This window comes from Pecten maximus, chromosome 5 (genome assembly GCF_902652985.1).
Source record: "Pecten maximus chromosome 5, xPecMax1.1, whole genome shotgun sequence".
NCBI lineage: Eukaryota > Metazoa > Mollusca > Bivalvia > Pectinida > Pectinidae > Pecten > Pecten maximus.
This window is the reverse complement of record NC_047019.1, coordinates 5,931,117-5,955,419: the sequence shown is the minus strand read 5'-3', so window position 1 is coordinate 5,955,419 and position 24,303 is coordinate 5,931,117. Positions and strand designations below refer to the sequence as shown.

The 24,303-nt window shown below is 35.0% G+C and overlaps 2 protein-coding genes and 1 long non-coding RNA gene across 4 annotated transcripts; 1 reads left to right on the top strand and 2 right to left on the bottom strand.

Moving 5' to 3' along the window:
• Positions 1 to 139: 139 nt before the first annotated feature.
• On the bottom strand, positions 140 to 8,290 carry LOC117326965. Its single transcript, XR_004532539.1, has 2 exons — positions 4,545 to 8,290; positions 140 to 507 (listed from the first exon to the last, which is right to left on the bottom strand). It is a non-coding gene; the product is annotated as an uncharacterized LOC117326965 (long non-coding RNA).
• Positions 8,291 to 8,503: 213 nt separating this feature from the next.
• Positions 8,504 to 18,879, bottom strand: LOC117326962 (fibroblast growth factor receptor substrate 2-like). 2 transcript variants are annotated; one of them, XM_033883765.1, is made up of 2 exons: positions 18,780 to 18,879; positions 8,504 to 14,560 (listed from the first exon to the last, which is right to left on the bottom strand). In XM_033883765.1, the coding sequence occupies exon 2, from the start codon at positions 14,512 to 14,514 to the stop codon at positions 13,246 to 13,248; it is 1,269 nt and encodes a 422-aa protein (XP_033739656.1). In that variant the 5' UTR covers positions 14,515 to 14,560; positions 18,780 to 18,879; the 3' UTR covers positions 8,504 to 13,245. The 2 variants fall into 2 exon arrangements, with proteins under 2 accessions (XP_033739656.1, XP_033739657.1); XM_033883766.1 differs by lacking the exon at positions 18,780 to 18,879 and adding an exon at positions 14,670 to 14,820.
• Positions 18,880 to 22,968: 4,089 nt separating this feature from the next.
• LOC117326726 (tigger transposable element-derived protein 4-like) lies at positions 22,969 to 23,274 on the top strand. The gene has a single exon (XM_033883448.1). It carries the CDS (start codon positions 22,969 to 22,971, stop codon positions 23,272 to 23,274), a length of 306 nt encoding a protein of 101 aa, XP_033739339.1.
• The last annotated feature ends 1,029 nt before the right edge of the window (positions 23,275 to 24,303 follow it).

The following is a 24,303-nucleotide window of genomic DNA, read 5'->3' as shown; positions in this document are numbered from 1 at the left end:
GGGTTGAAAAGGAATTTCAATCAAATCACCATTAAGGGAGCACTGCATGACGTTCGAGTGAACCAGGGGAACTCAAAGAGTGATGGACTTTAAATGAGTTGTGTATGTATGAGACAAAACAAAAAAGAAAGATCGGAAGATTAATATGACATGGTTTATTGATCAGTATGAGAATAAACAGTACGGTTCACAACACATGACGTAAACAGATACTTTGTAGGTTTTGTTTTAAATTACATGTTCTTACTTCAGGACGGTAGGATAGTAATTCTAAATCCTTCATTGGTTTTTAAAAATCTCAATATTTGAGAAATTTCTGAGGTTTCTAAACTTTTCATTCGTTTATCTCGTGATTTAAGAAACAGACGAGATTTCTAAAAAATCTTTTATTGGCTTAAAATATATGATGATATGAGAAAATCTAGATTTCTTAACTTTTCATAAGGTTAGAAAATCTCATGATTTGAGAAATCGCCGAGATTTCTCAACTTTCTAAGAAAACTAAACCTTTATAAACCTTTAATTGGCTTTAGATATCTCCTGATCCTGCAAGAACAAATAATAAAATATTGCTTCTTTTTGAAAGTCCAGCTTACATTTCCTTCAAAAAATGTCAATACACATATACAAATTTCCACAAGAGTAATTATATATAAGCTATTGAGTGAACACACCACAATGGTAAATGATGAGTATTTTGATGAACATTACATTCAAGTCCATGAACACAACATTAGCTATATACATGTATATATACATACGACCACAATCTGCAATATTTGTAAATAAACAAACTCTTATAAAGGAATTCCTCCTTGTTGAACATTGCAGATTTTCTAAGTTAGATTACTCAATAAGATAACATGATTGGTTTCGTTCACTTCATGTAACTAAAACTAAAAAGTGCACAGTCGGATATTTTGATTTCAAAAACTTATATCAGCAAAGATTTCTCATTTGCTTTACATTGATTCTGAAAAATTGACACATTATTTGATAAATTCCAAAGTTTGTTCAGCTTCTCCGTTCCTTACACTTGTACAGTACCGGTAGTACCATATTTAATACTGATCATCCAATAAAATCTACGCTGTTGTTCATTATATTAACTTATTCCTTATTGTTACCCTGGTGAATACTAGCAGCAATATACTACTTAAACATTGTTATACTGTGATTACAGTAAATGACATAGCATATTCGTAGTACGGGTCAGTCTGTCCTTTTCAACTGATTAGTGACCACGTAAATATCATGGTTCGAGTATTTCTGATTATAGATTTTCATCACGTTTATGGTTTTGATGAAATTTAAAATGAATTATTATACTTCACCCTGTCGTTGAAAATTGTTTAGGGTCTCATCTGCTGACATTGTTTCACTTGAATTTTATTTGCGAATTTAGAAGACGACAGAGTGTAGTGTACTTGAAAGTAAATTCTTTGTCCCCACTTTATTCATTTAATATAAAAACTTGTTTGAAATATGATCTGCACATGGGCATGAAGATGAGTATGTAAGGGAATCATCATCAGGGATGGACTATGGTTTGTCCTACAGCGATTTGTACATAATGTTATTTGTTATTATTGTTGTAATATGAAGTAGAATGGCTGGCTGTTAACATAACTCCTGTCTGGTTACGGAGCTACGTTGAGAGCTGTTGTTTTCCTGCAAAGCAAGGTTAAGATTCTTTGTTGAATTGGGTACGAACTTTAAGTACCTCTTTACCAATGAGAAATTAAAGAATGCTAAAATAAAGAAAGTGTGTTTGTCTTGTTTACCTGGTAAATATGTTCAGATCAACGGGTCCAAAGGACGGATGAGCTTATGCGAAGGGAGTCGTCCGTCAACTTTTCCTTTAAATCGTCTCTAGTCATGAACAAATCAATAGATTTTGACCAAATTCGGCATATGGAATAAAATGTTGACGACCCTGGAGCCGGAGAGACAGGACTCGATACGGGAAACAGGTCATTACTTTATATAAAAGATTGGGGGGTAGGATGTCTTGACATATTTGTGACCTTTCTCTTTTGGGAAAGTATCCTAAAAAGGCACTAAAAAGCATTGTGTATTTGCTTGTGTAAGTTAATACAAAGTAACTGAAATTGGGTTGAAAAGGAATTTCAATCAAATCACCATTAAGGGAGCACTGCATCATGTTCGAGTGAACCAGGGGAACTCAAAGAGTGATGGACTTTAAATGAGTTGTGTATGTATGAGACAAAACAAAAAAGAAAGATCGGAAGATTAATATGACATGGTTTATTGATCAGTATGAGAATAAACAGTACGGTTCACAACACATGACATAAACAGATACTTTGTAGGTTTTGTTTTAAATTACATGTTCTTACTTCAGGACGGTAGGATAGTATTTCTAAATCCTTCATTGGTTTTAAAAAATCTCAATATTTGAGAAATTTCTGAGGTTTCTAAACTTTTCATTCGTTTATCTCGTGATTTAAGAAACAGACGAGATTTCTAAAAAATCTTTTATTGGCTTAAAATATATGATGATATGAGAAAATCTAGATTTCTTAACTTTTCATAAGGTTAGAAAATCTCGTGATTTGAGAAATCGCCGAGATTTCTCAACTTTCTAAGACAAGAGATCCCAGAGGGATCTTGGCGCCCACCATTGAAAGTTCTTCATAGGTTCCATGTCAGATTGATCTTTTCTCTACTTTTCTCTTCTTCTAAGTCTTACTAATCTGTGTAAATTCAGAAGAAACCTCTAGTACTTTTCAAACAAGGGAAACCTATATATAAAATTTAAGATTTAGGCACCAAGGGGAACCTATACATGGAATTTGAGAAAGATTCCTTCAGTACTTTCTGAGAAATAGCGATAACAAACTTCAATTGTCAAAATCCAAGATGGCTGCCTGTCGGCAATGTTGTTTTCCGATTGGTCTCAAAATGCAATATGCATAACTAGGCACGAAGGGGAACCTACATATGAAATTTCAGGAAGATCCCTTCAGTGCTTTCTGAGAATTAGCGATAACAAACTTCAATTGTCAAAATCCAAGATGACTGCCTGTCGGCCATGTTGTTTTCTGATTGGTCTCAAAATGCAATATGCATAACTAGGCACCAAGGGAAACCTACATATGAAATTTGAGAATGATCCCTTCAGTACTTTCTCAGAAATAGCGATAACAAACTTCAATGGTCAAAATCCGGATGGCCGCCTGTCGGCCATGTTGTTTTCCGATCGATCCCAAAATGCAATATGCATAACTAGGCACCAAGGGAAACCAACATATGAAATTTGAGAAAGATCCCTTCAGTACTTTCTCAGAAATAGCGATAACAAACTTCAATGGTCAAAATCCAAGATGGCTGCCTGTCGGCCATGTTGTTTTCCGATCGGTCCCAAAATGCAATATGCATAACTAGGCACCAAGGGAAACCCACATATGAAATTTCAGGAAGATCCCTTCAGTACTTTCTCAGAAATAGCGATAACAAACTTCAATGGTCAAAATCCAAGATGGCTGCCTGTCGGCCATGTTGTTTTCCGATCGGTCCCAAAATGCAATATGCATAACTAGGCACCAAGGGAAACCCACATATGAAATTTGAGAAAGATCCCTTCAGTACTTTCTCAGAAATAGCGATAACAAACTTCAATGGTCAAAATCCAAGATGGCTGCCTGTCGGCCATGTTGTTTTCCGATCGGTCCCAAAATGCAATATGCATAACTAGGCACCAAGGGGAACCTACATATGAAATTTGAGAAAGATCCCTTCCGTACTTTCTCAGAAATAGCGATAACAAACTTCAATGGTCAAAATCCAAGATGGCTGCCTGTCGGCCATGTTGTTTTCCGATCGGTCCCAAAATGCAATATGCATAACTAGGCACCAAGGGAAACCCACATATGAAATTTGAGAAATATCCCTTCAGTGCTTTCTCAGAAATAGCGATAACAAACTTCAATGGTCAAAATCCAAGATGGCTGCCTGTCGGCCATGTTGTTTTTCGATCGGTCCCAAAATGCAATATGCATAACTAGGCACCAAGGGAAACCCACATATGAAATTTGAGAAAGATCCCTTCCGTACTTTCTCAGAAATAGCGATAACAAACTTCAATGGTCAAAATCCAAGATGGCTGCCTGTCGGCCATGTTGTTTTCCGATCGGTCCCAAAATGCAATATGCATAACCAGGCACCAAGGGGAACCTACATATGAAATTTGAGAAAGATCCCTTCAGTACTTTCTCAGAAATAGCTATAACAAACTTCAATGGTCAAAATCCAAGATGGCTGCCTGTCGGCCATGTTGTTTTCCGATCGGTCCCAAAATGCAATATGCATAACTAGGCACCAAGGGGAACCTACATATGAAATTTGAGAAAGATCCCTTCAGTACTTTCTGAGGATTAGCGATAACAAGAATTGTTTACGGACGGACGGACGGACGGACGGACGGACGGAGGGAGGGACGGACGGACGGACGGACGACGGACCACGGACGCAGGGCGATTTGAATAGCCCACCATCTGATGATGGTGGGCTAAAAACTAAACCTTTCTAAACCTTTAATTGGCTTTAGATATCTCCTGATCCTGCAAGAACAAATAATAAAATATTGCTTCTTTTTGAAAGTCCAGCTTACATTTCCTTCAAAAAATGTCAATACACATATACAAATTTCCACAAGAGTAATTATATATAAGCTATTGAGTGAACACACCACAATGGTAAATGATGAGTATTTTGATGAACATTACATTCAAGTCCATGAACACAACATTAGCTATATACATGTATATATACATACGACCACAATCTGCAATATTTGTAAATAAACAAACTCTTATAAAGGAATTCCTCCTTGTTGAACATTGCAGATTTTCTAAGTTAGATTACTCAATAAGATAACATGATTTATTTTGTTCACTTCATGTAACTGAAAGTGCACAGTTGGATATTTTTATTTCAAAATCTTATATCGGCAAAGATTTCTCATTTGCTTTACAATGATTCTGAAAAATCGACACATTATTTTATCAATTCCAAAGTTTGTTCAGCTTCTCCGTTCCTTGCACTTGTACAGTACCGGTAGTACCGTATTAATACTGATCATCCAATAAAATCTACGCTGTTGTTCATTATATTAACTTATTCCTTATGTTACACTGGTGACTACTAGCAGCAATATACATCTACTACTAAAAGGAGAACTATATTATTAAAATCACTGTCTCCACTAGGGATGGAATCCATGACCTCTGGCTTACTAGTAACACCTTAACCGGATCAAGTTAAAGAGAAGTTAGCTCTGGATGAAGTTACAGTGCGGCCAGTATTTACCAGGTTACAATTATTCGAAAAAATTTACAATTTGGGCATAAGCTGTGAGTTTATGGTAATTAAGGTAATTTAATTGTGAGGTGACCAAGGGATTACCTCTGTCACTGTGATATCACAAACAGGAAATAACTCGGCACTAAAGCACGGTCAACATCCAACTGAGATGCTGGATTATGTATATATCGAATTACCAGCAGGAACTATTACCTGGTCAAATGATCAATATTTCAATCCGACCTGTGATGATAGCAGTACTTAGTAACAGTTCAAAATTATTTCTGAAATATATATGGATACACATGAACACAAAATAAAATACATTACAGGGCAAATCAGTCACAAAATTACTTTTAAAAACATGTTATATCTATACAAAATCACATTTTAACTAACACTGACAATAAAATGGCAAAAAAAAATAAGAAAAATTTTACAACCATTTTGTTGCCAAATACGGCATAATGTATACAGCAGCTGTAGGAAGCTTATCACAACTCATCGTCTATATCACGTTACGTAACAACCGTAGTCATCATCACAAATTATGTCAGGGTTTGATAAGTCGTGGAGGGAGCACGATAAAACAGTGGAAAACATTTTAACACAATGTACTTACAACAGTTATGATTTTTTTCCCGTTAGCGGTTATATAGCTAGTGTACAGTTATCTTAATCCTTCTGATATTATATGTAGTATACTGTTACAGTATCATATGATATATAAATACACTTGGGTATCCCGTGATATTTTTTGTTGAATTTACACTCTGTATTATGTTGTTAAATATTCTACGTTAAATAAAAGAAATCTTGTTTCTCCACACTTCATTAGCAATTCTCAACTTGCAGGCTCATGATCATCTGTCTTCACTTTACCGCAATACATATAGTGTTTACTTAATTTACAGCTTTTTAATTAGTACAATGACCACTTAGATATTATTATTGGTGAAACCTGTCTATCAACAGTTAGTGACAATTATACGGGCCAATTCATTTTTTTGTGGTTAGATATTGATGGGTACGTCCCTGGAATAGTGGTATTTGTATATACTGCCAGGGTTTGGAATGGGAAATACAACACATCTATCTGGAAATGAACATTTTACTATAATATATGAAAATAATTAAAATAAAATCATAAAAGCTTACACCAATTCGTACAACTCACACATGTTAATTATTTTATCTGTATTACAACATGTTAATTATTTCATCTGTATTACAACTGTAATTCTACATTGGGACCAAAGGGAACAAAATCATTTAAACATTTTACAGTTACTGGCGTCTCGATACACATTATAAACTGGAAGAATAAACTGTGCAATGAAAATATCTTGCAACTACAATTCTGGTGAATATTTTTGGCCAAATGTGCAATGAGAAAAATAATATAAAATAATACAATTTGATCCGAATGGCATGGAATATTGCATTCAGTATTCTGTACTTTGATTTTGATACCGAAATTCAATAAAACTGTTACGGTGCTTTTGTTTGGATCAATTTTTCATTTCGATCAAAACAGAGTGACATATTTGTATATTATTTCTTCAATTATATTCATCAGAATTAGCCAATCATAATATATATTCAACCATATTTCCAAAAACATAAATCATGGAAATATGATCATTATGGAACAATAACCATATACAATGTATATGATGTAAATTATGGAAGTATTTCATTTTCACAATATTTCAAGTTATATCGACACTGCTTAGTTTGAAAGCAACAAAAATAGTGTCTTTTAAAAATATGTACCAACATCACATAACAAAGCATATCATATTTGTATTTCCTTAATTCTTATTTCATAATGCTTTCTTTTAATTAATTGGCTGTTCACAAACAATGCTATACACAATGCTATTAAGTAAATATTGATAGAAAAATACTGCCATTCAACATATCCCTTAGGATTCTAAGCCATTAAAAAAAAAAAGAGTGAAAAATATCGAAATATTCTGTCGTACGAGTGAAATGTATGTTAATATATTAAACAGGAAACCATTAAATTTTCTTTTTATTGCATTTTATGTACTTAAAAAACAAAATTAAAAACATTGAAAAATTGAGTGTCAAAAAGTGCGGGAATCGGTAACATAATTGATGACGTCACCTTTTCGTGACATTACTCCACGCCAACTTGATGGCGCCATTTTGAAAGGACTGATCACCCAATTAAGATTTTTCTGCTGTTGTCGGAGAATCTGTGCATGATTTGCTTACGTCAAGTGAGTATTTTGTCAAAAACTAGTCTGAATATTTCAGAAATATGTACAGTAAAATAACCCATTTATCTATCTTCGCTTCGATTCGAAAAATCATTAAGTTTCAATGAGCCGAACTCGAATGCAAAGGTTCGCTGTGATTGGTGAAAAACGAAAATCTTATATTTTCAATGCAAAATCTTATTCATATTTTCAATGTAAAATCGTATATTTTCACTGCTCATAGTTGCAGTGAAAGTTTAAGTTTTATAAATTTCTATGTGTCAATGGCAAAAAATACAATAAATATATGTACCACCTTAAATGACATTTCCTGGGAGAATGGCCATGGACTATACACAATTAACTAAAAGCAAGGCTGATAGAATTTACTAGATAAACAAAATCTATTGTTGTTCATCTCATGATTTGAATGCATCACCTATCTAAAATTTGTTTCCTGAAATCAGTTTGAAGTAGTAATGTTATATGTTAAGTTTACCTGTTTTCAAGGATAGAATTAAGCTTTTAACTTATTTTCAGCTTGGTAGCTTCATTGCTATGCCTAGGAAATGACCAATAAATATCCACCCGCCATGTCACTTGAAAAAAAAAAACGATAATTTTCTCTGCAATCGCAACAGTTGTTTTTGCCATAAACATGGTATATTGTATCAGGAAGAAAGACAAATTTGTTCATTACTTTCAATACCATTAAGATCTCAATTTATCTGAAGTATATTTAGGGGTCCAATTGATCTCGTAAACAAGATGCCCATGTCGTTGGAAGACTAGCTACATGTCCTCGATTTGGAATTTGTGCAGTGTGTCATGGCAGCATTTGTTTTACAATTACCATACTTGACCTAATAAGTACACTGTGCATCTGCAAAAGAGGTGCATTTAATAAAATCATGCACAGGAAAACGTTTCCGTGTGAAATTTGGACGGGATTTTTTTTTTTCATTAGGGAGCACAGCACAAATTTCTTTATGTAGTAAAACAATCCAGAGTCTTTGGTGAAAAGACTGAAGGTTTTATCAAAAAGATCATTTAGAAGAAACTTGTCAATTATCACATCCATCCTATTTTTCTGAAAAAAAAAATGTGGAGATGCACTTGCAAGCCAAGTGACTAACAGAGCACCTGCACTTTTTTTCAGGAAATTTTGACTCTATTTTGGTGTTGTTCACCCTATTTTTACCCGATCTTTTATTCCAATGTACTCTAATTTCATTTTCTTGTCTGAAACACCTATACAGGTACGCTTATTAGGACAAATATAGTATAGGAATAACACACCTGCCCACCCTATAATTAACATATTAACAATGAATTTGAATATCATTTACATAATTTATATATATGTTTTGTCTACAATACCTTTATTACATAGATCTGTAAAAACAAAACGAAACACTTTCCCTATTTTTCTTAACTTTAAATCTTGAATTGACAAGCACAGGCAAACATGTTATATAAATACTGGCCGACAATTGATGATTTCTAATCTGTGTTAAAAATAAATTTACTTTCTTAGCGATTGGGAACAAGAAATTAAAAAAATAAGAGTTGAGAAAACTGTTAATAAAAACACAAAATACTGAAATCATAGCACATCAATAAGGATTTCACTTTGATTCTCATGAAACAGCCATTATAAATATATATATATCATGAATATGTTTACATATTACATACACACTGAACCAGTTTATGAGTAATTATTAATTAAACTGCTCTTCTTTTATTAATTAATGCTTATGATTATTAACATAACATGAGTGGAGGAAAACTGCACAATATATATCGACATATATATTTTTCTATATCTGTTGTTTCACAGGAAATACAATGAGTTATGCTCGATATATAACTAGTGCACAGTAATATTTATCACTATATATATACATACAAATATATATATATACAAGGATAATGCTTAATTGCTTGTTTACAAATATGTACTGGAACCAATGGCCCTAGTAACACAGACATACTGTAGATTTTTGTTTACTATGAATAACACATGTACACACTTCTATAGCAAGTTTATATAATTTCACATATGAAGGAACATTTATTTATGTTAATTAATGCGGTTGTCTACATAAACATTTTAGATGTATATGTACATTACACAGAAATTATGCTGATTTCAGGCAGTTCAATTTGGTCACCATGACCCATTCCGATCTATTGGAGTTACCTCCCTTTATTTCACTCTGTCTGTTAGCTACTTATGCATAGGAATATGTGCCTATGGCCTTGGATGGGATATTTTCCTCATTTTAATCAACATTTCATGATCAACAATGACTCTTGAGGCAAAACTTCTATACAGAGGAAGTTGGCTAAAGGTCAAACTTATTTTCAGATGAATTATTATTAAAATGCCAACAGAATATTTTCATTCTAATAACTTTTCAGTGTAAAATTAAAATACCGATAGGAAATAAAATCTCCAAGAAATTCCAATAGATCATTTTAATGATATACCATATCCCCTAACTCCAAATGTCAAGATCACCTCAAATACTATATATTTCAAAATCTGTTTTCTTGAATTTCATGAAGTATATACCATCATAATTTGCCAGTACAGGAAGTCTATGAAGTTTGAAAAAATAATTCAAGTTAAATCATGTTTATAATGACAGAGGTCAATAATATGTTTACAATTTTTGAATAAACAATGAAGAAGCCAAATTGGCGCTGCATGGCCTATACGTATACCATGCAAATGTGCTCAAAAGACAAATGAAATTGACATTCTGTCAGAATGAAACATGGACATTTACGATAATACCCTCCGCTATGTTGATCTTTTTTACTTTGATATCTAGAGCTTGCACAGACAAGTAAATGAATATCAGACATCTAATTAAATAATGCTGCGAAAAATACCAAAAAAATCTGTACATTCCTAGAGAATACCTGATAATATATTTATATATTGTACCAGGATGTACTGCTAAATAACAGCAGTAGGTGTGGTGTACACACAGTGTAGCTGTGTCCAGCTGGCACAACGTTTTATTCATGTAATTTATATAATTAACCTACCGTGAACAACAGTGCTAGCTCCTTATGGAAGCAAATTAATGACAAGATATTTGAAAATGTCAAAATAATTCTAAATTTTCATTTCCCTAACAGCGTGCATTAAAAGTACGAGCGAATTTACATGTATATTATATAATAACTCTACCATGAACAAGAGAGCGAGAGCTACTATATATGGAAGAAAATTAATGACAAGCTACTTGAAAATGTCAAAACATTTCTATACCACCATTTTTAAATGTCAGCTGGCAGCTTCTACAAGCTAAACACTTTAAAATTGTATCTGGTTGAAAATGAATGTTTATAAATTCTATAACAATGCACAAGGCTATGTTGTTTTCTTTACATTTTTGAATACACAAGTTTTACGTCCTTGAGTGTAGATATGAGCATGCATGAGGGAGAGGTAGAAATCCAGTATTTGTGGCTGTTGGTGGAAATCAAATTTACACATTGTGGTATTTTTGATAATAGGTCTCGTGTAAATCAAATTTACACATTGTGGTATTTTTGCTAATAGGTCTCAATATACTATCTGAAATTAAAAAAAAAAAAAATTAAAATACCTGACTTTTAAACATCTGTAATAATTAGCATGTGTTGTAGATTTCATAAAATCTTCAAAAGTATTTATATGATTTCATCTACACATGGAGAAATGTTATCCATCGCTTTGGCTATCAACAAAATACCACTGAAGCTAATTATCAAATTAATCAATAACAATCCAAATTCCAAATAATTTACATATGAAGGTGGTATAACATATAAAGTTGGTATTAAAATTTATTTTGATTTTTTTTTTTTAAACAAAAGCATAATTATTAATAATTTTACGCAAAATGGCTTTCTTTGCTGAATTAATAAACATGACATTAATTGATTAATTGGAAGGTGATCTTAGACATTGTTGCTTAAAATATGTTTGTTTGCTGCCCATGAACAGCCAGGGTCATTTTGTAGCAGGGTCCCCTTGTAGTAGTTGGTGACTACCTCACTGAACAACATACAGCTGGAGGTCTGTCACATGCCATACAGAGAAATAAGGGTAAAGTGTCTTGCCTAAGGACACAACCACGACAGCACAGACCGGTCTGTTTGTGCTCAGCATCCATAAATTTGAACACAAACTGACACAGGTAGGGAGCATCGAACCAGGCACTTCGGATCTTCACCTGAGGATACATGGCCGGCACTCTAACCAACTAATTATATAAGCAATCTTAACCACTTTTCTGATGACTGTGTTTAGGTTTACATATCTGAATGAAATACACCGAATTTGAATGTGTATATATATGGGTAAACTACAAAATTTAAGTGATTTTTATTTAGCTTAGGAGCAACACATTGTTTTAATTGTAAGGTCTGTAATATATTAATGTTGTTTATTTGGGATTTCACAGAATCTTCGGTCACATGACAATGGATAAAAGTCATGTGACTGTTAAAATCAATGACTATGAAAATTCAAAATCAATTTTTACAGAATCACACCAAGTCTATATAAAAGAATATGAATTGATCTTTTGATAATAAAAAAAAATCTAGATTGTACATTAATTAAGATTTTATACCAAAGTTTATATTTATCATTGATCAGACATTTTTTGACTTATGAACAGCTTCATTTGTATACAATTGTAATTTCAAATTGAACCATTCATAATACATACATGTATGTATACTGGATTATATATGATGCATCTGTTTTAAGAAGCAAGTATAGATTCACATTATTATTCAAACTCAAACAGCGCTAGCCAATCAGAACTCGGAACAAGAATGGCCAATCAGAACTCCGAATCAAAACAGCCAATCAGAATTCTAGACTTATCACTGATCAGCACTCAGCGCTCCAAAGCTTACATAAGTGATATAATATATACTGTTCAAACTTAGTTATGTTTGTACTTTAAAATTATTATATAAGATAAAACAATGATAGAGAACTTAAAGCTCAAGGTACATTTAAAGTTGTTATATAATTAGCAGTTACAAACATTTCATCATTAAATAGATACTAATTAAATAAAATAATCTTTGTATGTGACGGTACCTCCATTGGACGCTACTACTGGGCATATTCAATTAACAGCGCTATTATTTAAAATTTTAGTAAAACATAATTTTGGTAATGAAAAATGTGCATGTATCTTAAAAAATAACAAAGACAACTTAATTAGCTGCAGAAAAAAGGACGAGACGCATGGAGCACAAATATTTCCGTACATTATAATTATCAGACAATACTGGTAGGAAAATACGTTGATGAAATGTTTACGTTATATTGTGACACTTAACATTTTAGCTGTATTTTAAATATTATATATCAGGTATATAACAGCATATATATTGCCCCTCTCAGGCAGTGACATATGCATGCCTTACAATTGCAAGCGTTAAATTCCTTTGTAGTCATATGCAAACATATACATCTGTGTATTTGTAATACGTACTATATAAGAGTATATAACAAGAGGAACATGTATGCACATATACATAAATTACAATTGGACCAAACCTGTATACAGTACTTTATATAAGTTTCACCAACATCTATATATATATATATATATATATATGATTAATCACATCCATAAATAATAATGAGCACCAGCTTTACCCACTAGCTGGTGATCGTGCTGTTGTGGCGCGTCTTACGAATTCCCTCCCCTGCAGCGTCACTCATCACACGAGACGAGTTGGACAGTGCCTGAGTCTTGGCAAAGTCGATCACGGTGTAACTGTCTGTCCTTTTGCTGGGTGATTCTACAGGGTACGAGTTGTACGACACAGGGGACGTAGGAGTGGTTGAACCCGTGCCGTTTGTCAGGTTCGCCACTTCTATGTAGTTGAGACGACCAGGTCCCTGTACAGGTGGGGCACAAGATGGCACACTGCTACCGTTGGATGTGGAAATCGGATGCGAGATATTCAAATAGTTGTGATCTGCATTTTTTGACTGACGGACTGGATTTCCATTGCTTACTCTAATTCCATCTGCGGTCACATTCATGTAATCGGGTTGATTTGCGCCATCAAAAGGCGCGTCATCGAACACGTCACCGTTTATTGTCTCGTCTAGCTCAATATTTGGCAGACCGTGATCATCACCCCCGTCCACATCAGGCTCTGACTGTATCCTTGGGCGGTTGACATTTTGACTAGGCATGACACTGGCTTCATCACATTCATCTTCTGCACTTTCTGCTAAATCGAGTCTGATATACTGTAAACCTGCTGAATTTCTGTTATAGTCACTGTCTTGCTGAAGCTTAGGATTGTGTAAGAAATCAATGAGTACCGATTCTGCATTCACACTATCCATTCCGCCATTGGGCAAACTACGCTGTCGAGTACCATTTGCGCCACCAGTGTTCACGTTCACATACTGATGATCGGCATCGACAGTCGTGTCAACGTTTATATAGTTGATGTCTCTCGTCAAAGCATTCGTTTGTACAGTTCCTGGCTGTACGACAAATCCATTGACTTGCTGCATTTCTATAACAGACGATGGCCGACTGCTGTGAATGTTATGGTCGAATGCCTGGTTTGCCCCTAGCTCATCCTGTTGTCCGGCCCTTTGAATACACCCCTGTACTGCAGCAAACAGGGACTCGGCCCTGCGGCATTTGAATGCATATATACCTGGACCTGTGGGACAACGTCTGCCGCTTTCAAAGGAGAATAACTCTTGATCACATCCATATCGCCTCAGGCACCGTAACGGCCAATGAATGGGATCTTTTCCTTTCTGATGTAGAATCAAGTCTACATCTGTAACTTCAATTTTGCCAGAATTCAACTCATCTCCATTTTCATCCACATTGTAGACACGGAATGTTCTAGAACTTCTGTCGGATCTATCCGCACTGGAATACATACACCCCATGGTGATACATGCATCTGTTAAACCAACAACTCTGGGAAGTCTTTACCTACAAAAAGAAAATCTGAATGTACAAATGATATTACAGAATAATAGAGATGAAAAATATTCTTGGTTTCTTGATGAATGATTTAACACAAAATTAATAATACTCTCACCCTCTCTGATCATGTTCAGTAAATGTTGTATGTGAATGTGATCTAAAGTTAGCGCCTGAACGTTATATACATATGTATATATAGATAATACATAAGTGCCAGGTCAAATGTGACCATTCACTTTGACTTATATGACCGCCAAAACCTACCCAGGTGTAGAAAATCAGTAACACAGCACACGTAATATTATGGTGTTAATATGAACTTAAGCTTAATCTATAGATTACGTCATTGAGTTCATGATCAAGTTGACAAGATTTCCATTTATATGTGAACAATTTGACCCCTAACTTTGATATTTTGATTTTGATGATTGACCACCAAAATTTTGGATCTCATGAGAGATCTTGGTAAATAAGCCGAGATAGATGCATGCTTGCACTGTCTAGCTACAAGGGTGGGTTAAATTAGTGCCTGGGTGGGGACCGCCCGACCAGGTACAACAATATTTTCATGTGCTCTGCATAAAAACAAAACAAAAATAGAAAGTTATCAGACCATATATTATTCTCCCATAATTATAATTCAAATTGATAAGTGATATGAGAACAATATTCATTATTTTGTTACTAATTAATGACACTATTGCTGGACTCATATTTTTAACGTCAAAAAATTTGTGATACCGGATTAAAAAAAGCCTGTTTGATCAATGTCACTTGTAACAATTAATGAACCAGCTGGTAGTTCTATTGTGTAAAAGGTGAATATCCTCATGGTGGAATATATGGATTAAAATGTTGAATTTGAATCGATAATTTATGTTTATTTCTTCAAACTATATTTTTTATCAGGAACAGCCACATGTACTAACTAGAGACGCGACAAGTATATACTTTTTTGTAGGTCCCCTTGACAGGCAAAATTTCATTTGACTTGTGCATGCATACATGTTTAAAATTGAAATATGAATGTTCAATTTTTCTGTGATTTTAATTGTGAGAATTATAGGACAATACCTTTTCAAAAAAGGCAGTTTAATTCCACGGTACTGAAAATAATCAGCATGGGTGAAAAATATCAAATATTCAATAAAAATTGAAATTAATACAAAAGGTTCAATAATGGGCCTGTATCACCCACTTGCTACTAATTATATGTAATATATATAAAACAACTTTAAGTTTAAAGTTGATAGTGACTTTTTGGTATGTCATTAATGTTAATGCTATAAGCTAAATACCTCAGTCTTCATTACAATATAAAAGTAGGCTAAGCATATTCATTATGAATTTTCTATCCCACCATATGCATCCTATTGTTCCACTGGCACATATATATCATGAACTTAATTCTTCGGTTTATAATAGAAAATAATAAGAGGATTAGAAGAAAAAAAAATACTTTATGACAATTTTGAAAAGTCAATTAATGGGAAATTTCTGGAAGTGTTTGTTGATCTTTGGTTTAAGTCTCTTATTTCATATAATATTAGCGGCCCCAAAAAGCCCTCAGAAAAAGCCCCGTTGTTACAAAAAAGCATATGTTTTGTTTGTTTCCCAGAAAACATTCTTGAATTTAGATGACTTGGATTTCAAATAACTTCAACAGGCAGCTTTATAAGCCACAGGAGCGGCCTGGTCAGCCATGTTATTAACTACTAAATGTAGGCCAACATTGGTCAATTAAGAAAGAGATAACTACAGATTTTCAGGTTACAAATCAAGGATAGACGATGCATTGATGCAATACTCTGTGATCCAATACATTGATGCATCGGTGAATCGTTACAACATAAAAAACACTACTATTAGCCTATCAATTATCAAATACATTTGACTCATGTGCCCTTGAAAGTAGGTCAGGGTCATTTATTTGAACAACTTGCATCACAAAATCCTTCTAGCCTTATAGCACGAGAATTACCCTGGGCCTCTTGGTTAACGAGAAGACATTGTTAAGAAGATTTTGATAGATTGGACTCAATGTGATCTTGAATGTAGGTCAAGGTTATTTATTTGAACAAATTTGTTTACCCTTCGTCCCAGCATGCTACAGCTGACCCTAATCAGGTCAGTTGGCCTTTTGGTTATCGAAGTGGAAAAGCTGACAACAGCTGACGTACACTGCACCACAACAGCACAAAATTAGCTCTCTTTGCAATTGACCTTCGAACAGGTAAGCTAATAATTGTAACTTATTCGTCAAGAAACAAAGAATAGTGTTAATTATTTTCAATTAAAAACAGCATTTTTTCTTGCAAATTCTGAATATGTATGGTCATGAAACGATAATTCAAAATTTCTTGCCAAAAATATTATGCAGTATATTCACATAAGATTTAAATGTCCAAGTAAGGATATGTAAAGTCCCAGGCCAGACTGTACCAGTTGTTTGTCTGACGAAGGTACATATTTAGAATTCCTGCATTGCCAGATCATGCCAGGTATGCGTCTTTTAATAATGTATAACATTATTAAAACAACACACTAATTAATCATGCATGCATAAAAATGACACTGTAATTTTCATGACACAACAGAATTCTAGATCAGCAAATTAGCAATAAAGCTTGGAATTCACACTGTGTCATCTGTTAAGATGAATTTAAACAAAGCAAAGCATGATTGGTCATGCTGAGTGTTAATTCATACACTGATGTTACCTGTAACCCAATATGCATTAAGTCTGAAGTCAACGTTTATTAACTGGCATGGTCATTTCTTAGCCTGGGTTTCCTCTAGCCCCAACATCAGACGTTAGACATTTTGACAGACATATATACTGTATACACCAGACATGCTCTGTCCGTCTAAATCCAGTCTTAGAGCCAGAGGAAACCTGGGTTTCCATCCATTCCAGTCATCATCAAAATGAGGGTGTACATGTTCATGAACTGTTACAGAAATTTACGTGTTGGTTTGTGTGAAATTTTTACATGGAGGAAGCTTTAAGTGTTAAATACCACCTTTGCTAATCAGCTGGCAGAGTGAATCTTTGGAAAATTTAGCAGTTAATTAATAGTTACAGAATAATATATTGCCATGTCTATATGCAGGGTTAGATTCCTTTAAGGATATTGTGTGGACAGTATATCTATCTTACATATGTTTCATATGTTGTTTATAACTAGTTCCTGTTTAACACCCTTTCAATTACAGTTCTTATATCAAGTATATATATATTTTTTCATCATTTTCTGTTGTAAGCTGACAGTACACGTATATAACGCATAGAAAGATTGATCCCAACACAGAGTTTATCCAGAAATTTATTACTTCAGTTGTTTACATGTTTCGACTATAGGGTAGTCGTCATCAGATGGGGATCCCCCATAGTGAGTACATGTATACGTTTGACACACTGATTGTACAATGCAGTCACCCAAAAGTACCCAAATCGGAGTGTCAAACATATTCATGCATCAATGTAATTCACATAAACATTTCTATTAATATATATACTGTAATGTACATGTTAAGACTGAAATTAATTAATTTTATTTTGAATACAGTTGCAGATTAAAATAATTGTTTGTGACAGGTGATCCGTCTTGGCGTTTTAATCTGATTTCAACAAATCATTTCAGTCCCGTCTTATAAATCGCTAGCTTAACAGTTATATAGATTATTAATTATGTGTAATATTGAATAACAGGGATGAACTGTAGACATAAATCGAATATCCAGACCATTTGACCCGGTTATAATTAACAGGCTATTTTGATTATGTAAGTAATACTACCCATGTACATAACTTAATCCTGTTACATTAAGAACTTCGTAGTGCTGAAGATTGCCATCAAATCCTTTCACAGTTATTTATAAACAAACCTCATAATCACAAATGAATCACATGGACGTATCACAAAGACGGTTACGGGTATAAATGGAATAAAAAATATGAGCTTGTTGATTAAAACAAACCGCTCCGGTGACATGAATTGCATTCGAAGTAATTTATAATTTACGTAAATGTCATGTCTGTTAAACATTATTTGACAGCCTGTTGTCTTGAAATCCTCAACACTTCTGACTTTCCTAAAATCTTCAATGGAACTTGACAAGAAAACGGCAGAATAACGAAACGTTGACAATTATTTTTACCTGTACTTCATTTGAATTTCCCTCACAAACATCGAAGGCGGCGTGTAAACACTTGTCTACTTACCAGCTTCATTTAACCGTGTCCTTGTCCGTAATTCTATGTCGTAATATTTGAACGAGGATAGAATTTTAAAGTTCTTCTGTCCCCACTTCCGCCATATCGATGACCTCGACCTTTAATCTGCCTCCCAGTAGAGGGCGCTGATAAGATGCCTTATCGTGGGGCTCCCCATGGGGTTTCGTATTCAACAGGTGGTCGACCCTCTCAGGAAACATCGTTTCAACATCGAGCTAAAATGTATTCTTATATTATATTTACGTGTGTGTGTTTAAAACAGAAGGATGACATCAATTTAACACGTGTGCTTATCGAATATGTGCCAAGTAATGGATACTCAGGGGATTTAAATATAACAGTTATACTATTTGTACAGTTGTTACCTATGCGATAATAATACGTGCCAGATTATCTAATATGGGGGGGGGGGGGGGGGGGAGGGTAAGAGGGGCTTAGGTGGGGGTGTTGACGTTAGATACCTGGACGCTTCGCTATACCAGAGACGTATATATCTGATATACAAGTCTCTGACTATACTGAACTTCTGTATTGACGTAATGTAATAATATCATTAATATTTAAGCTACGATTTTTTTTAAGACAGAACAATATATTTCTATCTTTGCTAATTATAATGACGCTCTGTGTTAATACTTTTCTATTAATTACTTGTATAATTTACTGTATATATTTGCTGTGATAACTCCTGCTTGTGAGTTACGGGACTGAGATCAAGTTAATCAAAATAATCATATCATCGTACAAATATACACTGCTATTTGATAGTTTGACGAACCAATTAATGAAAATACTGAAGTTATTAGCCTAGTAAGAAAATGCAGGGGGGGGGGGGGGGGGGGGGGGGGGGGGGGGGGGGGGGGGGGGGGTCCTGGGTTCGATAGCAGATTTTATATTAACTTTATGACAAACAGTACCAATGTCCAATATATTGTTACAGGGAGGTACTTAGTACTGCTATCGAACCCAGGAGGGGGTCCTGGGTTCGATAGCAGTACTAGGTACCTCCCTGTCCCTGTAACAATATATTGGACATTGGTACTGCTCGTCATGAAATTGATATAAATTCTGCTTGTAAACCCGGTGCATCATTAAAAGGATGTACTACAAAGTAATTCATTATGTAAAGTATATTATATCTTTGATTCAAAAGTTAAAGATTGATTAAATGACCATACATGTCTATATATATATATTTTTCATTTAAAAATTTATTGAGTCTTGTAAAAATTTTAATGAATTATTCTTAACTTATATATTTTTTTCTGATAAATTATTTATATTTCTCCCGGTATGTAGTACTTCACTGGATTTTATTTTATTTTATTTTCCGTACCTTTTCTGTCCTTTTTCTACTTTCTAGCATATTACTTAGACATTTTGAATGACTGTGATATTTGTGATATTTGTGATTTTGTCTGTGTAGGTTTGTAGCGATAGTTTGCTCTTTGCATGTATTTTTGCTAATTTATTTACTTTCTGCATCTTAATACAATTTTTCACTTCTGAATATAAACGGCGGTTCTCTACTGTGGTCCTGAGACTGCAGAAATGTTTAATAAGATGTAAGTATTGGGCATTTAGTTGAGTTAATTTTTTCTGATTTCATACCTGGACTTTTTTTTTTTTTTTTTTTTTTTATAATTCTAATATTTTTTGAAGATTTTTCACATATCAAACAATATAAAAGACATAAATGACAAAGGCAAAAAACATACACACACATACTCTCACACTTACATGCCGTGTTTTCATCATCATCATCATCATCATCATCATCATCATCATCATTCTTATCAGCATCAGCATAATCATAATCATCATGCATCGATACCTGAACTTTTTCATTTGTTTCATTATATTCCGTTACTCTGAGCATCTACATGGCTATTTTCTCTTTGAATTTCGGCATTTCGCATGTGATTTTGATACCATTTTGGACCCTTTTATTTTCAGCGTGTTTCATTTTGGGAAACCGACACATTGCAATTTCAACATTTGGCGTTGTTTTGCTTGTGCTGAGTGTTTTTCTTGCGTATTACTTAGTTGTATTTATACGTGTGCCCCTGTGTAAACCTACCAACATTTTGCAACGTTAGGCCCGTTGTCAGTATAATGTGACCGGCTGGGGTGTCCTGCTGAATGCTTTAGTGAGGTAGCACTATAAATCGGCAAAGTTCCGCATCGCATTCAGTCTTAACTTTGCTTCGTTTTTAACTGCATTGTTTCGTTTTTAACTGCATTTCTGCATTTTACATTTACCGCTACATTGACCAATCACATACTTCATCTTGACCAGTAACGCCACCTGTCGCGTCATATCCGGGGCCAAAAGAATATTATACGGCTATGCCGAAAAACCGAGGAGTTCCGGATGATTTGAAGGACGACCAGCCCGAGGACAAGTCTGATCCTGTTCATCTTGAAATTGAAGAAAATGATAATTGAGTAGACGTTTTTCAGTCCTGCCTGCCTCAAAGGGAGATGTGACATACAAACAGTGGAAATATGGACTCAAATGCGTAATGGGGGAGAAAAGAAACCATTGCGCAGGCAATGCGGATGTCACTTAAGGGTGCGCCTAAGAGAGTCGCGATGTGACTTGGACCTTTAACGGATTTTACAACTACTGTACATGTATATTAGCTAATTTGAAAACAGCCATATGAATCTGACGAATCCTTATTCGCAGAATTCTATAGCGCCAAGTAGATGGAAAGTGATAGTAAACATACTGTTGCTGTTTTGGGATTTAGACTGGATAAGATTTTGGGAAGAGTTACATAACGATCCTATATTACGCCAAAAAGGTCAACTCTTTGTTGTGTGTTGTTTTCCTTGAATGGCTTCGACCTGTACGTGATATGGCTGGCTACAAATTCGACAATATAGAGGATTTTAATCGGCTGCATTAGTCCATAAGTCACCCTGCCACCACAGGCGCTTGCATAGAAAATGCGATTTTCAAAAAAAAAAAAAAAAAAAAAAAATTGATATGACAGTGGTATGTGTAATCTGTGAGCTTAACAAATTACACATACCACTGTCCTATAAAAAAAAAATTAAAAAAATTGAAAATCATATTTTCTATGCAAGCTCCTGTGCCTGCGACTACTAGGGGATTATTACCTTCTAAGAAGGGAGTTGCCTCATCCCAGACTCAAGTCAAGATGATGGTTACTGTTACATTATCTGCTACCAACAGTAATTCGGACACATAACAGTTGAAGGCTGTGATGCAGAAGTTGACCTCGCGTTTTGACAAGTTTGAGACTGGGAGAAAGAAGTCGAAGAAACCATCACCTTCCAACCAGCATCAACAACGAGGTGGACAATGCGCTTCTCCTGCTCCAACACACAGGCGCTTGCATATAGAAAATATCACTTTCGATTTTTTTTGATATGACAGTGGTATGTGTAATGTGTTAACCTAACACATTACACATACCGCTGTCATATAAAAAAAAAATCGAAAGTGATATTTTCTATATGCAAGCGCCTGTGCTCCAACACAGCATCAAAACCACAACTTCAATGATGGCCGGTAGCCGGCTTACTGGTCAAAGAGGTGGCAGCAACGACGTAGCAACATTTATTACCAGGGAAAGTAGCCCGAGTCCGCAAACTACTGTGATGAATCAGGATTTTAGTCTGGTGGACCCCAAAAATCATCAGGATGTGATGGGTAATCCTTGGCCACAATATTACCGCTGGCCATCCGCGTATCGGGTGTCAGGTCATCATGGACCATAGTCAACGCCTTCATTTAAACCAGATGAAACCTGCTTTGGAGACTGTAATGGGTAGATATCTTTATCAATAAACTCACCACAAAAAAAACTCTTTGGAGCCACCGTTTCAAGTGTCATGCTCATCTCCGTGAACTTTAACTAAACCATTTTAAAGATGTTACCATAAAGATACAAGTGGCAGGTGGCAGTTTGTTACCATTCATGGGATATGTTGAAGTGGGGATTAGAGTTGACAAGCACCATGTTGATGAGGAGTCCAAGTGTTTTATTACTCGTTGTGTCTGATACAAAATTCAAGAATGAAACCCCTGTATTACTTGGAACAAACATCCTGTTCTATCTAATGCAGCAGTGCAAGGGATGGTTTGGACAAAGATTTTTACAAGACGCTCCACGTACCACGGTACATGGGACTTGTCCTTTAGATGTACAAATCTACCAAACAGCGATGTTTTAAGAACATTAATGTGAACCAGCTTCCATTGACATGGCGAGCCAACAAGAAAGCCTGGATGACGGGACAACTATTCACCGAGTGGGTTTCTGAGCTTGATAGACGGATGAGGCTATCTAGACGGAACATTTTATTATTCTTGGACAATGCTCCATCACATCCTAATGTGAAACTGACCAACGTGAAGCTGGCATTCTTTCCTGTGAACACCACACCTGTACTTCAGCCTCTGGACCAGGGTATAATACAGGCAGTGAAGATGGTGTACAGGAAGTGACTCCTTCGTGCTACTCTCGCGCGCCTAGGTGATGGGACCCAGCTTCAGGCTGACGAGATTTCCAAGGGAGTGTAAGTACTGGATGCTATTCGTTTTGTGAGTGGAGCCGTTAAAGAAGTCAGAAAAGAGACTGTAGTGAAGTGCTTTGGAAAGGGAGGAATCGCTGTGAATGATGTGGAAGTGGCAGCTGACGACGACACTCCACTAAGTGAGTTTAGAGACATGATAATTGCAGCACGAGACCACATGTCTTGTGACATGACAGCTGAGGAATATGCAGTGTGTGATGTTGATGTTCCCGCCAGGGAGGTGTTGGAAGATGGATGGGAGGACAACCTCATAGGTGACATGAAACGTCAGGAGGATGATTCGACCAACGCAGAGACAAACGGGACGCTGAACCTGACGAACCCGAGGACAACCACATCAAATCATCATAGGACGCCCTCAAGGTCATCAGACAACTCCGTGGGTTCTCGGTCAAGAAAGGCATGCATGATCTTCTTAGAATGATCAACACAGCGGAGGACCTTTTGGAGGAGCAGGCCTTTGCTGATCGTGCTTCAGCTAGACAGTGTACACTGGACTCATTTTTGTGCAAGTGACTGTTTAAAACATTCATTGGATAAATGTGTATGTGTTCTTTAAAATCAAATCCATAATTCAATCGAGAGACTTTAGTTTACTGTGTGAAAATGGACTACACCATATATGAAATGAACATTAAGTGTGTTACAGTAATCAACACAAATGATACGTAAAATGGACATTAATAGAGAAAATTATTATGTTTAAATGGATTACACCATATGAAATGAACACTCAGTGATTGTGTCATCAACGGTTTTTGAAATGGACATACAGTACATGTATAAGTGGTAGTGTCATTGGCGCCTTTTCAAACTTGTAATGATTTAAGAGCATATATTGAAATATTATTTATTAAATGAAGATTATTATTAATTAAATTGTAAGAAACAAACCATTGTCTTTGTTTTTATTTAAAGTTAAGACTATGGCATGTATTTA

What these genes read in the sequence shown, in the direction of transcription:
- LOC117326962 (XM_033883765.1), bottom strand. Translation starts at nt 14,514, where the DNA reads ATGGGGTGTATGTATTCCAGTGCGGATAGATCCGACAGAAGTTCTAGA.
- LOC117326726 (XM_033883448.1), top strand. Translation starts at nt 22,969, where the DNA reads ATGTACAAATCTACCAAACAGCGATGTTTTAAGAACATTAATGTGAAC.